Source organism: Rhinolophus sinicus, chromosome X, assembly GCF_036562045.2.
Source record: "Rhinolophus sinicus isolate RSC01 chromosome X, ASM3656204v1, whole genome shotgun sequence".
In the NCBI taxonomy this organism is placed as follows: domain Eukaryota; kingdom Metazoa; phylum Chordata; class Mammalia; order Chiroptera; family Rhinolophidae; genus Rhinolophus; species Rhinolophus sinicus.
In genome coordinates, this window is record NC_133768.1 from 36,990,029 (window position 1) to 37,005,692 (window position 15,664).

The following is a 15,664-nucleotide window of genomic DNA, read 5'->3' on the forward strand; positions in this document are numbered from 1 at the left end:
TTGTAAACTGGGAAGAGATACTTTAACAATATTATATATATAAACCTTTTATATATAAATAGCACCTGACATGTCATTTCGGAAAAAAACTGTTCATTATCCAATAGAGAAATGTGCACAATCTGTGAGCATGTTGGTAGTTTGTGAAAGAAGTAATAAGCTTAGCCAATAAATATTTGAAAAAAAAAATAATCAAAGAATTGAAAATGAGGACTGCTGGTGGAAGATTATATTGGTTCAACTTTGCTGGTGGGATTATCAAAAGCTTAAATTGTACTTTCCATTTGACTGTGAGGAGCTTAAAGAAATATAAATTGGCCAAATTAGGTTCATTGGGTAATAATAATAAAAACTTGGTTAACAATCAATCAGATAGCCTTCAGTAGAAACAAATTATGGTTTAACTGTTCAATAAACTGCTATGTAGTTGTTAATTTAATGTAGTTCTATATTTGGACATGGTAAGCAGTTATATATTGAACTGAATATATTGAAATAAAGAAATTGTTTATAAAACTGCATACAAAAATGTGTACTATTTGTATATATATATGCATAGAAAAAATTTGGAATGATATATTCAGACTTATCAAAAACATTTTTTTGCTTTTTCTTGAAGCACTGTCTTTGGGGAGGGCCTCTACTATGTTAAGGATTGTTCATTTATTTAATAAATCTAAGCGCCTTTTACATATTAGAAGCAGAATTCAAAGCAGATTTTCAGTGGAGCTCATGCTCATAAATTTGTCTTCTTACCCTCCCTCAATGAAGTGCTTGTTCCTTTTCTTTTTGTGCATGTATTTTTGAAATGTATATAAGGCAAATGAATGCATACCTAGCTACCAAAGGATACTGATTTGAACAGCATATATTATAGCATGCATCCAGGTTATAGCAAGCATAATAGATACAGTCTTTTACCTTCATGAAGATCTGGTCTACATAATTTTGTTGTAGATGTCTTTCATTCTGTTTGTATATTTTCGGAACTCTGAATTAAATGTGTACAGCTGAAATGACAGGAAGAATGATTGCTTGTAAGATTGTCTCTGCCTCAAGATAAATAATAGTCCCTGTGCAGTTGAAAACAAATGACGTAAAAAGCAGAATATAATGCCTACTGTCTTACATGGGAAATCGCAAGATTACTCTGGGCTTTATTTATAGAAGTCATTCTGCTGAAATTCTATCTCATACTCTTCTTACCTCCAAATTTTAAATATATGTTATTTTAAAGATTATTCAAGACTTAATTCACACACCTAATTTGAATGAGGCTTTATAAATAATGTACTTGATTATACCCCATCTGCACAATGTTACATTAAGCATGATAAAATTATTTGGAAAATAGCTGTTTTGACACAACAGCTTTTTAAAAATTCAGTGTTGGCCATGGCTGTGTATATGTGCATGTGTGTGAATGTACAATTTATTAGTTTGTTTGGCTGCATGTATCTACAATAACGGTTTTAGAGTTAGTAATAAACTCCCCAAAATGGTTGAGACAGTATAGCCTAGTTTGCTTTGTTGCAGCTGTATTTGATCTTTCTTTGGCAAATACACTAAACAGAGAAAATAACAACAGTAGGTAAACTAAGGAGATGTAATTCAGAGGGTACAAAAAAATAGGGTGAAACCATTTAACATTTTCCAGCTTACACCACATCTTGTCTGGATGGTGTGTATTATTTATGTATATGAGCATTAGTGTTTTTCTGTCACAGGTGACTTTTGAATATGATAGCTTGCTTTTTTGGGGTTAGTTTTTGTTTGTTTTGCTGCTGATTTTGTTTTGATTTGGATATGTGGGTCTTTTTTTGAATAAAGATAATTGCTTTTTATATGATTTAAAATAAAGCAAGGTGAGAAAATATGGTAAAGAACCGAGGCTAAATCTTCCTATGGGATGGTGGGAACAAGAAGTGGCAATCTTATGTGTTGGTTTTCTTCTTGGTGTGGAGGTAGAGTTGTGAAAGGAGCTAGTGTGTAGGTAGGAGTGTAAGAAGGGGATAGCAGTTTGTGGAGCTCCCCTCTCTTGGAAATGACTTTTAGGTCCCGAGGCATGGCCCTAGTTGAGCACGTTACTGCTCAGAGGCTCTGGAGCCATACTGTTTGAATCCAGCCTGTGCTAGTTAGTAGCTCTGTGACCTTGAGCACAGGATTTACTTCCTCTATACCTCAGTTTTCCTAATCCTTTGAAGTAGGGTTTGTTTATCTCATGGAGTAATTGTGAGGATTAAATGAATAAGTATATGTAAAGTGCTTAGAATAATGCCTGGTACATATATCAAGAGTCTAAATATTAGCTATCAGCACTTGAATTACTGATACTAGATCATCTAGTTTGATTTTAGTGTTGTAGTTCTGTGAGAATATTTTTCAATAGCAAGGCATTTTCAATAGTTTATTTGAAAAGAATGGTACTTAAGATGCTGGTGATGGGTTCTTGAATGATGCTTGCTTACTCATTAGCATTTAGCACATCCACTGAATGCAGAGTAGTAGGTCCAGAGAGGCTGAGAAATCCAGGATAGAGACTGATATGCTTAAATTTTGTTTTACTGACTTTGTTGTGAAGTAAATAAAAGATGATGTATATTAGTTGAACATTGGAGTTAGGGAGATGGTGTAGGTGAACAGATGTATAAGTTCTTGTATCTACTATAGAATGTTAGGTATGGCTGACAGTTAACTAGATTTCTTTTTTCTTCTCTTTATCCTTTTTGTATGTGTTAAATGATTATTTCATTAGGCTGTCTTTTTTTTTTCTTTTTTAATGAGGAAAAAGGAGTACATACTCCTTTATCTCTTAAATAAAAGAATTCTCAGAGACAGTCAGTTCTAGGCTACTGTGGAACTCCACTGTTCCAGGAACTTGGGCTTCTGTTTTCCTACTCCATCCTCAACTTGTGGCTTCTACCACCTGGGTGATTCCAGCTAAGGGGAAGAGAGGTTGATGCAGAGCATGTGCTTTCCTTATATCCGGTTGGCCAGAACTTAACCGTATTTTGCTGTGTATAATGCACACTTTTTGCCCAAATTTGTGAGGGAAAAATAAGGATACGCATTATACATGGGTAGTACTAATTCTGTATCTATGTTTTTAATTCTTTTATTTATGCTTATGAGTTAAAAGTATAACTCTAGAAATCAATAACAATATCTGTATACAGAATAATACCCTGGAATACGATAATCAAGTTTTGTTGAATTTACAATGAACTTGCAACAATGAAGAGATCTTGGCCTTCTAAGATGTGTAAATATTGTAAATTTATTACCAGTACATAAAATTTCTTGTACCTTGTATCTTGTGTTTTTTAATTATTTGCTACATAAAATTTCTTGTAATGTTAAAAAAAATAAATGCTAAAATTACTTTTTAATACAAAATATAAGTACCTAAATGTAAACAAATAAAATTTTGAATTAAAAACTTGAAAGATTTTTTCCCCCCTGAAAGTTTGGGCCAAAAACGTGGGTGTCCATTATACTGAGGATTGCATTATACATGGAAAAATACAGCAGTCACTACGCCATGCGTACAAGGATGGCTGGGGAATCCCAGTATTCTGTGTAAACATGCCTAATTAAATCGAGGGGTTCTATTAACAAAGGAGAAAAGATGTTAGGGACACCTAGAATCTGAAGGAAGTTACAGAACAGTGTTTATATAAATAAGTGAGCATTAATACCCAAGTGGGGATAATATATGTGTTTGCATCTACACTAAATAATCTTGAATATAGAATTTTTAAAAACATTTGTTGCTTCTGGGAAGGGTAACTGGGTGGCTGGCGTCAGGATTGGGAAAAAGACTTAACTACAGTATACTTTTTAGAATTGGTGATATGTAAGTTTCAACTTTTCAAAAATAGTAAATGAAATTTAAAAGCAAATTATGAAAGTCTGATATCTAAGTTTAAGAATAGATATGTCATTAAAAATTGTGAATACTTAAGATTACCATTTTAAGTGTGTAACTCTTACCTCATTTAAAAAAAAATGTCGTATGTTGAAATTTCAAAAAATTGTTTAGACTCGGGTACTTTCAACTCTTTCAAATTCCTAAGTTGTTTGCAGGTAAAGACATTGAAGAGTGTCTAGAAAGGGGAAGAATTTTGATTTATGAGGCGTATTTATGGGAAGGATATCAGCTTTAACGATGCAGACATTTTTAGGGTTTTGGGGAGCAAGTCAGGATAGTATGTTTATTTAGAAATTCTGGAAATTCGGAATGAATAAACTGTAATCATGGAATTAAGTTGAGATGCACTCACATATATACATGTGTGTTTGTGTGTGATTATGTATTATATATGTTACACATTGTATGCTTGTATCATAGAAGTCCAAGGAATCTTTAAAAAAATGTAGCTCTGAATTGTATCCAAAGTGAGATGTCTCCTGTCTGACTCCCACTAAGATAGCTTAGTAATTTATGCTTTAATTCTTTGCATTGATATGAGCCAAAGAAAGAGGGCCCATTTAATTTTTGGAATATTTAAGTTTTCCTCCTTTCTGATTGAACTGAATTAAATTTGCTTGTAAGTTATATCCATTCATTGGTTTGATGTCTGGAGCAGTTAATCTCTCCCAAGTGATGACTTTTTAAATATTTGAAGTTACAGCATTCCTGATGCGTCTCCTCAGCTGAACTCAGTTAAAATAATTTTTATATGATAGTTTTTCCATCCTCCACCAAACTTGTAGCCCTTTGTTATTACCACTTATTAAAATGTGGCACTTAGAATCTATGATAATGTTAAAGATCTGGTCAGAGCAGACCTTGCTGAGCTGATTATTGATGTTGATTTGTATAATATGCTTTATTAATTTGGGCCATGAATAATTTTTAAGTAGTCATATTTCATGGATGACATGTTGACCTGTATGTAGTGTGCTTAAATCCCTTAATCTTTTGTAAGTAGTCAGCTGCTAAACTACCTTGTATGTCTGTGGCTGGCCTTTAGGAAGTATGGGCAGAAGTGCATGCTTGTTTTTATTCAACCTAAAAGTTTTGGGTCATTTAAAATCATTGGTTCATTTAAAATACCAGTGATTTATACCTCAGTGGAAAAGATTTTAAGTAACTAATAAGATTAATCGTTAGCATCCTGGCTTATACTCTTAAGAAATGGAAGTTTAGGGCAAAGAAGAGAGGGTTATTTGATAAACTAAAATATAATGTGACATTGCTTTGTGAATTCAAGTAATATATATTAAGCCCCTGTTATGTGATCCTGGATTGGGATACTGCCCCTCCCCTGACAGAGCTTTACAGGTGAGGGAGGCAAGAAGTACCTGGGAGCCTCATAAAAGGTGAGGGGGGCTTCAGAAAGGGGAGCCATCAAACTAGGACTGCATTGAGATACTGTCTTGGACATTTGTGGCAGGCATTAAAAAAAAAAAAAGAAAAGAAAAAAGAAAACCATTGGGGTATATAAACCTATATTAGTTTGCTCTACCATTTGTATGTCACCCAACAACTTCAGCTAATTTTTTTAATTGAAAAAAAAATCATTTGTTTAGGAGTTGCCTATATTTAACAATTCTAAAATATTAACAAGTGTCGTATTTTAGCTGGGAACTGACCAAGTTCATCATAAAAGACTTTAATGCTTAACATTAAAAAATAAACTAGTCACATATCTGTGCTCATGAGCTCTAAACTTTTATCAAAGTTTAGAAATAGAGGGTAACGATAATATTGCCGTTCTAAGATAGATTTTTCAAATAATAAAAATAAAGCAGATACCAAGCATAAATTCTATTGAACACTGTGGAAAAGGGCACTATAATGGAAGACATCCAAGCGTTCTACCTAGCTGGGAGGATCTTTATTCACTCTCGTTTGATTCTAGTATTTAATGATTAACTGTTTATTTTCATTCTCAGTGTTTTCTTCTGAGAATGTAGGGTGGTAAGGATTATAGATGTGTAGGCTACTAGCTGTAAACAACTAAAGGAGATTTTTGTGGAGGGCATTGCTCATCCTAGTATAAGATATCCCTTTATTTTTACAGATGTTTATAAATGTAAGAAATTTTGCTTTCCTTGTATTTAGCATATGGATTGAATATTCGGTTATTTTAAAGCTTTAAAAATTATCTAGCTCTACACTGTCCATTAGTCACCTATTTAAATTTAAAAAATGAAAATTAAATCTGAAATTCAGTTGACTTGCATCAGCTTGTTTTCCAGGGCTCAGTAGCCACACGTGTCTAGGGGATTCTATATTGGGCAACCGGATCATAGGACGTTTTTATCATTGCAGAAAATGCTCTGCTGAATGATGCTGATCTAGATACAAATTATTTTTATTCATATTTCTGACTATCCTCACACTAAAGGTGTCGGATGAATCCTGGAGGGAAGCATAATAATTTAATGATTTTTATAAGAATAGAAATGGTATAGGTTAATTATGAAAAATTTAGAAGATACAGAAGAGTAAAATGAGCAAAATACAAAGAAGTTACTGTATGGCCCAACTATAGACTTTCTATTTTTAACATTTGTTTTATATTCTGGTTCTTTTTCTCTGCACATGTATCCAAACACACATTCTACATGGGGATGATTTTACTTGTGCATATTTAAAATTTTAAAAAAGAGCAAGCATATAAGGGTAACTTTTAACAGGAAATAATTTTGCTTTATAGAAGTTTACTTGAACTTTGTTCTAAATCTAAACTATTAATATATATCTTCTATGTTTATAACTAGTCATTTGACTAAAAATATTATAAAAGTACTGTTCCATTTTAGATTATATGAGTTAGTAGTATTGGAAATTATCTTATTTATTTACCTTTAAATGTTCCTTAAAAATTGTTAGTATTTGCCTATGTTTAATATCAGCATGTACCTCAAACACTTCAAATAAATTCATGACGTTTCACTATGAAATGATGACAGAAAGCTCTTGGAAACCATTCTGCCTTTTTGCTTACCTTCTCTTGTTAGATTTTTGGCTTTGTCAGCATCCTCTTTGACCACCAACATTAGTTGGTAGTTGCATGCTAGCTTTGTTGGAAATTACCGATGTTCTTTGACTTATGATAGGGGTTACGTCCCGTTAAACCCATCGGATGTTGAAAATATTGCAAGTTGAAAATGCATTGAATACACCTAACCTACCAAATATCATAGCTTAGCCTAGCAGGTTTCTACTGAATGCTTATTGCTTTTATACTATCTAAAGTCGAAAAATCATAAATCGAACCATCATAAGTCAGGGAACTTCTGTATTATAAATTTGTTAATGAAGCCTGAGTGTATGGGTAGGTGAATTTAAAATGTGCTCATTTTGGTTTTTACCTGGAGTTACATTTCACAATGATAAAGAGTTGTGTGTAGTATTCATTTTAGATGTGTCCCTTTGTTTTATGGGAAATGGAAGATAGGCAATAGATGATCATAGTAATGGCATCAAGGTATGGTGACAAGAGGCAATATAGGGAGGGTATTGCCATCTTTTTGCTTAGATTATTGAAGAAAATTTGTTTGTTTCTTGAACCCTTTTTCACCATGAAACCATATTTGCTTGTAAATTTAATGCTAGATTAGCCATAATTAATTGTCAGAGAAGAGTAGGAAAAGTTTCTAAATATCTTACTAACAGTTTAAAAAAATGAAGACAGTACTGTTTTAATGCGTGCTTTATTTGCAATGTCATTGATAGCTTTAAAAAGTCACTCATTTAATGTAAAATTAAGAACTGTCATTCTGTAGTCCAATAATTTTATGAATTTCTCTGATATTAAAAAGCACTGGAATAAATTGTATTTTTGTACTCTTAACCATCTGCCAGATAGGATTATATATGACTTAAATAAAGAGGATCTTGAAATTTTATGCCTCCAAATTATAGTAATTTCTGAGCCTTCAGTGTAGCATTCAGACTCTTAATTATAGGGAAGCAGAATGATTAGTTTTCAGTGCTTGTGATTTGGTACATAAGCACATTTAGATAGCTAAGAGTGGAATACTAAGAACTGAAGACAGTCCTTTTATAAATGTTGGGCTCTAAGGATAGTAGAATCATGCCAGAATTTGCCTTGTTTTAGAAATGCTTTTCCAAATTTGATGAATATTTATATATGCGCTTTGGATAGGTAAATTTTAGGATATATGTTTTGAAACTCAACGGCTCTATATTTTACAGGAGAGGAAAAATCAAGGCATTTTAAGTGGGTACTCTGCCCCACATGACATTTTCTTGTCTCATCAAAAGCTCTTGAAGTGGTGGTGAAAGGATTTTTTGATAATGGAAGCAATTCTAGTTCCCTTTGTGGGCACCAAACCTGGGTACACATTTTTTCTTAGTGACTCTAGGACACACTATAACATATAACATGTAAATTGTTAGCAGGGACATTTTGACAAAATTATTGGGAAACTTGCAACAGCCTTGAAAGAGTTAGAGCTTTTTTCTTATTTAAAGAGAAGGTAAAGAAACAATTATTACATACCTATGGAGTGCTATGCACTGTGGTAAACCCTTAAAGGAGTTTTTGTTTTATATAGAAGTTTTCTAACTTTAATCCTGTTGTCACCACTTTGAGTGTTATTAAACCTCAAAAAAGAGAGGATACATTCCCCAGGATCTCTTGTAGCTGATGACACTAATGACACCTGGAATTTGTCAGACTCCAGAATTCTTCTGTTCTTTCCATCATTCATTTTCTCCCCCAGTTTCCTGGATTACAAAAACGGGGGGAGGGGGTGTGCATGATATCCTTAAAATATTGTATTATTATTTTTTTCTTCAGGGAAGAAATGGTGAGAGTGAGTGCATAAGCAGGTATTGCAGTGGGGGAAAGATTAATAATAGAGTTAGAGTTTGGTGGGTTTGAAGTATATCATGAGAAGACAATTGAAAGGCAGTTTATGGTAGTTTAAACTGGTAGAGGTTATGGCAAAAAGTAGCTGTTCAGTATAAATGGTAGCTAATACTATGGGGGGGGGTGCCAAAAAATGTATAAAGGCGTACACTTTGGTCAGTGTTGCTCAAGCAGTAGTTCGCCGTAATCAGAAGTGTCTGGATGCTAATGGTAACCACTTTGAGCATCTCTTGTAATTGCAGAAGTCAAATGTGACTTGTATTTGTCTTTGGTTATTGGTATATATTGAATATTACAATTTTAATAGTTTTTTCCTTTCTTAAAATGTGTGTACTTTTTTTGGCACCCTTTGTATTACTGTGGAGATTATGAATTCTCATATAGTTTAGTAAAGTTCTTCCCATCTGTGAGAAAGATGATTATTATTTGTTTATATCAAGAGGGACCACAGTAATAACTTAGATTTAAAACTTGTAAAGTTGTCAAAGTGCTCCTACATTATCTTATTTGGCAAGTATTTCCATTTTACACATAGGAAAAGCACTTATGCCATAACCAGTGGCTCTTTTAATAATACACGTATTCTAAAGAGTACTGCACTGAGATAGAAGTGAAATATATTGATTTCTTGGGTGATTGAATGGAGGGTATGTGCATTATCTCAGGAAGGAAATGCATTTTAGGTTTTTGTCTTTTTCTTAAATGTTTGTATTTTTTATTTTTAGGCTGTTCGCTGCTACGAATCTCTAATCTTAAAAGCTGAAGGAAAAGTGGACTCTGATTTCTTTTGTCAATTAGGTCACTTCAACCTCTTATTGGAAGATTATCCAAAAGGTAATTTTTCCCCTTGTTAATTACTGTTTGATTTATATATGTGTTTAAAATAATTGCAATAATACTCTATCTAGGGTACTACCGTTTTTACTTCTAAGAAATTGTAAGCTTATGAACATCCTAAACAATGAGAAAGAACAACAGGGTAGGTGTAAATATGAAAAGTTCAATGTAACTCCATATAAAACATCAATAAGTTGGCCATTCAGTTAAACTGATAATCATCTACATGTGCATTGCCGTTTTGTTCTGCCTTGTGAAAAATCCTTGCCCTTTAAAGGCTGCACCATACCGTGTTTCCCTGAAAATAAGACCTAGCCGGGCAGTCAGCTCTAATGCGTCTTTTGGAGCAAAACTTAATATAAGACCCAGTCTTATTTTACTATAATGTAAGACCGGGTCTTATATAATGTAATACAAGACCGGGTCTTATATTAAGTTTTGATCCAAAAGACGCATTAGACCTGACTGTCCGGCTAGGTCTTATTTTCAGGGAAACATGGTAGTAGAAAATGAACCATTGTGTTACACTTTGGAAAAGTAACACAAACTCAGCACTTCTCTTCTTTATCCTGGCTAGAAAACTTCCATTTTAGATAGAAAATATTTGAACAAAAATCTGATCCATAGCCATGTTACTGTTAAGGTTAAGTAACACAGAGAGATGATCACAGATGAGCTTGAGCATTGGATAAAACAAACTTTGTATTCATTTGAGAATTTTTTCCTATACGAAATGAAATAAGTGAGTTAAATAACTGAAGGTAGTAGTCCTCCAAGATGTGTCCTTTTTATGGTGCCAAGCTGCTAACCCAGAGCCTTACTCACTTAAGAATTTTAAAAGAACCCCCAAATACTACCTCCCTCAGTACCAAAGGCAAAATCCACAGCAAAGAAAAACTGTATCCTTATAAGCAAGAACTTTTCGATGTTAGTAAACATCTTAATATAGAGTGGCTGGACTTATTTATTATGCTTAGATTCTACAAATGTGTTTAGTGGGGAGAACAACTGGCAGGTTGTTTCAGGGCTAGAGTGAATGTTGGTGTTTAATGTTGATGTTTTATTATGCCACTTTTGTGTTAGGTCAAGTGAACACTTTCCTAATGAAAATGCAATTTTAGTTTGAGACAGGCGTAATCTATGGCGTTGGGAGTTAGGCTTATTTTCCAGCTCATCTCTTGTTTACAGCTGCATTATCATTAACAGATTATATACACATCCCTGAGCTTCTGTCTTATCTGTAAAATGAGGGGAGGAAGTGATAGCTCAGACATTTTGGGATTGTTATGGTAAACTGGTTAGTACTTAGCAAGATGGCTTCAGGATAATAGGTATTAAGAATTACTTAATACTCTATTACATATGTTAATTTTAATCAAAACTGGTAAGTTATTTAAAGGAAGCCATTGTTCAAAAGAAACATAGAAATCTGTGCTAATTTTTTAGTGCTGTACCTTTTTCTTATAGAGCAAACTAATTTGAGAGCACATAAATAGAGACCCAGACTTGAAAATTAGGTTTGCATGTGGGGCTGTATATCCTTGCTGCTTAGTGGTCATTAAAATATATATTAGCTTTGAAAACTTAGTTACTGATTTAGCTACATTTTTCATTTACAAAACGTTTGGCTCTGAAGGTAATAAAGAATACAGGGATATTTGTTTTGGAGGTGTCTTTTTCCTTTTTGGAAAATGAGGTACGGGGCATGTAGCAACTAGACTGTTGGTGACTAGCTGGTGGGAGTAACCTAATAAGATGAGAAAAGAAAAAGATAACCTAAGGATTTAAGTCTTTGAAAAGAGGTGCTCTTAACCTTTTCACTGTGTTAATTGATTTCAAGTTTGTTCTCCAAAATGTGTCAAAAATACACAGAAAATGCAGTATTTATATTTTTAACTAAATACAGTTAAGGTGCTACATTTTATTAAAATAAATGATCACTTTAAAGTATAAAAATTTCCTATTATTCATTCTTGAAAAACACAAAAATATAGAAAAATGTACATCTGCTTTCCTAAACTTCCCTTCTGGAACACTGAGCTTGTGGAATAAAGTTGAATGCCATAGTCAGTGGCATGGAAAATACCATTCGACTATAGACGAACATTGCAGCGAAAATATTAAACCCATTTACTGTCATGTAGATGAACTGGCTATTAATAGGTAGACAGTAGGTTGACTGTAATAGGAATAAGAAGGAGAGAATGGATGCAGAGGTATACACATGTATTTTAGTATTTCAAGCTGATGGCTTCTATTTCCTAGATGTGATTTTTTTTTTTTTAAATCTTCCTTGAGGCTTTATTGACCACATTTCCACTTAAAAAAAAAAAAATCCTTTTTAAATACAAGTTATTGAATTCTTTCTGTCCATTCTCTTCATTGTCTTTCTGTAAGTCAAATACTAGAGCCAGTCTCTAGTAGCTATCTTCCACTCCCCCCCACCCCCATACCTCTTCCCCACACCTTCACCACCACCACTAATTTTTGGAAACATTTGTTACCTCAGGCTGCTTCCTTATTCTCTCTTTGGAACCAAAACAAGATGAGAACCTCCAACCCCAGCCAAATAGACATTTAATTTTGTAGAACAGGTTATGTACCATAACTTTTTGGGTAGTAAACATAAACCATGCAATGAACATGTGAGTAAACTGCTCAGGTATATGCTCAGGTTATGAAACATGCTTCAGGGACTTACTGGCCGTTATTCTGAAGACAGTTCTTCAGTTATTGTCCCGAGGCCTCGTCTTTGTGTGAAATTTTCTGAGCTTGGGGTTCCTTGTCAAAAACTACTGCTACTTTTGTAGTGGAAAAGAGTAGAACCTCTTTTGTGTGCATTTTGGATTGTGGTTTTTCTACTCTTATTTGTCATTCTGATCCCATCTGCTTCCTATCTTATAGGAATTCCTAAAAAAATTTCTGATCTGCAGATGGTATACTTTGGTTATTGTTACTGCTATGGATTTATTCATTAAGTATCTTTTCAGTCATTTCAGATGAATTTAAAGCAGCAGGAAAAAAGGCTTTGTAAAACTATTTTGTTCTAAATCCTTTCTGGTTGGTAATGTGTATAAAGAGTTTAAAAATTTTTCTGTCACTTGATTTGGTCATTTGACTTCTAGGAATTTATCCTTAAAAAAGTACCGTATTTTGCTGTGTATAATGCTCACTTTTTTGCCCAAATTTGTGAGGGAAAAATAAGGATGTGCATGTGTAGTACCAATTCGATATCTACATAAATGTTTTAAATTTTTTAATCTATACTTATGAGTTAAAAGTGTAACTCTAGGAATCAATAATGATATCTCTATGCAAAATAATACCCTGAAATACAATAACTGGTTTTGTTGAACTTAAGACGAACTTGAAACAAAAGTAATTTCAGCCAACAATTCAACAAAATGAAGAGCAACGTATTGTTGTCCCACAGAGTGACTCTGACTTGATAAGATAGGTGGTTCTGATCCCTTTATTACCATAGCGTGAACAGTGCGACATTTCTTTTCATACACTTAAGGTGGGAGCTAGCAATCTAGCTGATGTTTTTACAAAAATTTTTGGAAAATTAAAAGGAAAGATTTTTTTCCCTCTGAAAGTTTGGGCTAGAAATGTGGGTGTGCATTGTACATGGGAGCACGTTATACAATGCAAAATACGGTAATTGCTTAGAGGATTTGGGGGAAATGGAAGCTCAAATGCACGTGGCCTACTGCAAGTTGGATTCCTCTGGAGGGAGTTCAGCATACAGGATGTTTAGCAAGGAGTGCCTTTTTAGGTTGAACACCTGTGGAAGGTCGGGGATGGAACCAGGATTGGACAGAGGGAGACGTTAAGTTGTGACAGCCTTGGTGTACTCCAGGGGGTGCCCTGAAGCTAGAAAAGCCCTTTAGAGCTATCCCAAGTTGGGCCAAGATGACTAGGCCTTTATACTCCATCCCTTCGATACTGGGCGGGGGCTGTCCTGGGAAGGAGTATGACTTTGGGCAAGTAGTCTCTTCAGCTAAGGCAGCTCACGGCTAGAGGCTGTCTGCATGTAGGACTCCCAGCAGTCTTTCCTTGAAGTGGGAAGTGAATGGTTCTTCACAGTGGCTACCATACTTCCTTTCCACTCCTAACCCATTAACCTCATCTGAACCAAACAGCTGATGGAGCTGTTAGACTGCCTTAAGTCCTGAAGATGGTACAGTGATTTCTTGGGTTGGAGAACAACCTGAGAGACAGAACCCTGGGCTGAACAAGCATATATATTCTTGTGAACATATGTGATGGATCTTACAAGTAGTGTAACAGAATTACATGTAAATAGCTAAATATGTGTGGCAGGTTATAGGAGAAGATAGTCACTAAGTTAGTTGCTTAGAAAATCACGTGGGAAATTACCACAAAGTACATAGCAAACGTATAAAAAGTTAGAAATCCTGAGGTAAGAGACTAGGGGGATGGATAGTAAGGATTCCAGAAATAAAAAAAAATTAGTTGAAGGAGATATAATAATTAATTACTCCTGATATTAGTATGAAAACCTTGAAACTTTTAAAAATAGTTTCTTCATGGTTTGTGGTGAGCTAGAATGTTTCCCTGAAATCCGGCCAATGATAGATTTTCCTTCCTTTCCTCCTTCAAATAATTGTTCATTTGTTGTATTGTCTGTCACTTTTGGGCAAAATCAGTTTTGGTTGTTTTAGTTCCTCAGCAGTTACAAATGGCTAGGGCAAGTTATGTACCAGAGTTGTTAATGTGGAGAAGTCTTAAATCAGAGTTGGCGCGCTTTCTTTGTCGTATTCTCTTTTGTCATTCTTGGGTGGAATGACAGTACTCCATTTTAGGATATATATAGTATAAGAACATAAAGCACATGTTTTTAAATAATTTTGAATTTGGCTTCTCCAAAAATTACCCCCCCCCTTTTTTTTGATTCTTCAATGGTTCATTTCTTTATTATTGTGGCTGTTGGAACCAACGGTTGTGATTCTTTTAAGAATCTGCTCTTTGTTTAAAAATCTCCTTTCAGATAGTCATTGGGAATTAGTTTACATAGTACATATGTTTGCTATACAATGCAAATTTACTTTGTGTTGAAATAGTAAAATAAAATGAAATAAAAATCCAGAATATTGACATATACTAGCATATAATATCCACAGAATGTCTGTTTTATATCTCTGAAAGCCGATACAGTTAAGGTGATCGTTTCATGTGTTTTCATTTCATTCACAATCACTGTATGCCATTTCTCCATATAACTTCATTTAAATGTATTTCATGTTTTAAAAAAAAAATATCTAGTGCCTCCACTCCCTCCCGTTGCAATTTGGGAATCACTGAATTTGTTCAATCTACTCATGGTCTGGAATTAGAAAATGTAATTGAGAAATACCCAAGGAAGCACAATAGTGACCATGACCCAGGTTGTTAGAAACCAATATACATGTCCAAGCAACAAGCAAGTTATAGTAGCTTCAAGAACTAGAGAGCTGATGGCAGAACACACTGAAGGAACACAAAGAAGACACCTACTCATTGTCTCTTGTAGTAAGCCAAATGTGAGATACAAAGACGTTGAGCATGTTATTTTAATAATAACAAAGAAGTAGAGATTTCAGTAGATGCGCTAGTTGGGCTTGAAGACCTCAGTGAAGATGCTGATATAGGAGTAAAAGAATTGTTTGCTTGTTTGCTTTTCCAAATTCCTGTCTGCTTGTCTCTGTAATCTTAAGTCTTTTTAAACCTGTGGAGAGACAGGCACATAGAAACAAACGTCTGTTGTGGTGGATACTGTCCAGAGGGTTTTTCAGATGCTAATATGTATTACTATATATTGCTACATATCAGAAGAGATGTGTTTTAGGCATCCATAGATTTGGGAAGGCAGAAAGGTAGCTAGAGAGCTAGGCACATCAATCATTTATATACACTGAAATAGTTAATATAAGCTCTCTGAGGTGTCATTTATCCCAGGGCATAAATATAAC

At 34.2% G+C, this 15,664-nt stretch overlaps 1 protein-coding gene across 11 annotated transcripts in view; it reads left to right on the forward strand.

Annotated features, from left to right (window-relative positions):
- KDM6A (lysine demethylase 6A) overlaps positions 1–15,664 on the forward strand; it is a 197,577-nt gene that overhangs the window by 52,957 nt on the left and 128,956 nt on the right. For 9 of the 11 annotated variants that reach the window (XR_012493466.1, XM_019717929.2, XM_019717926.2 and 6 more), the window contains exon 3: positions 9,578–9,686. The exons of the other annotated variants lie outside the window; for them this stretch is intronic. Coding sequence is in view for 8 of the 9 variants with exons in the window: in XM_019717929.2 (XP_019573488.2) it covers positions 9,578–9,686 (109 nt within the window). In the remaining variant the exon portion in view is untranslated. The remainder of the gene's footprint in view (positions 1–9,577; positions 9,687–15,664) is intronic. 11 annotated transcript variants of the gene reach the window in all.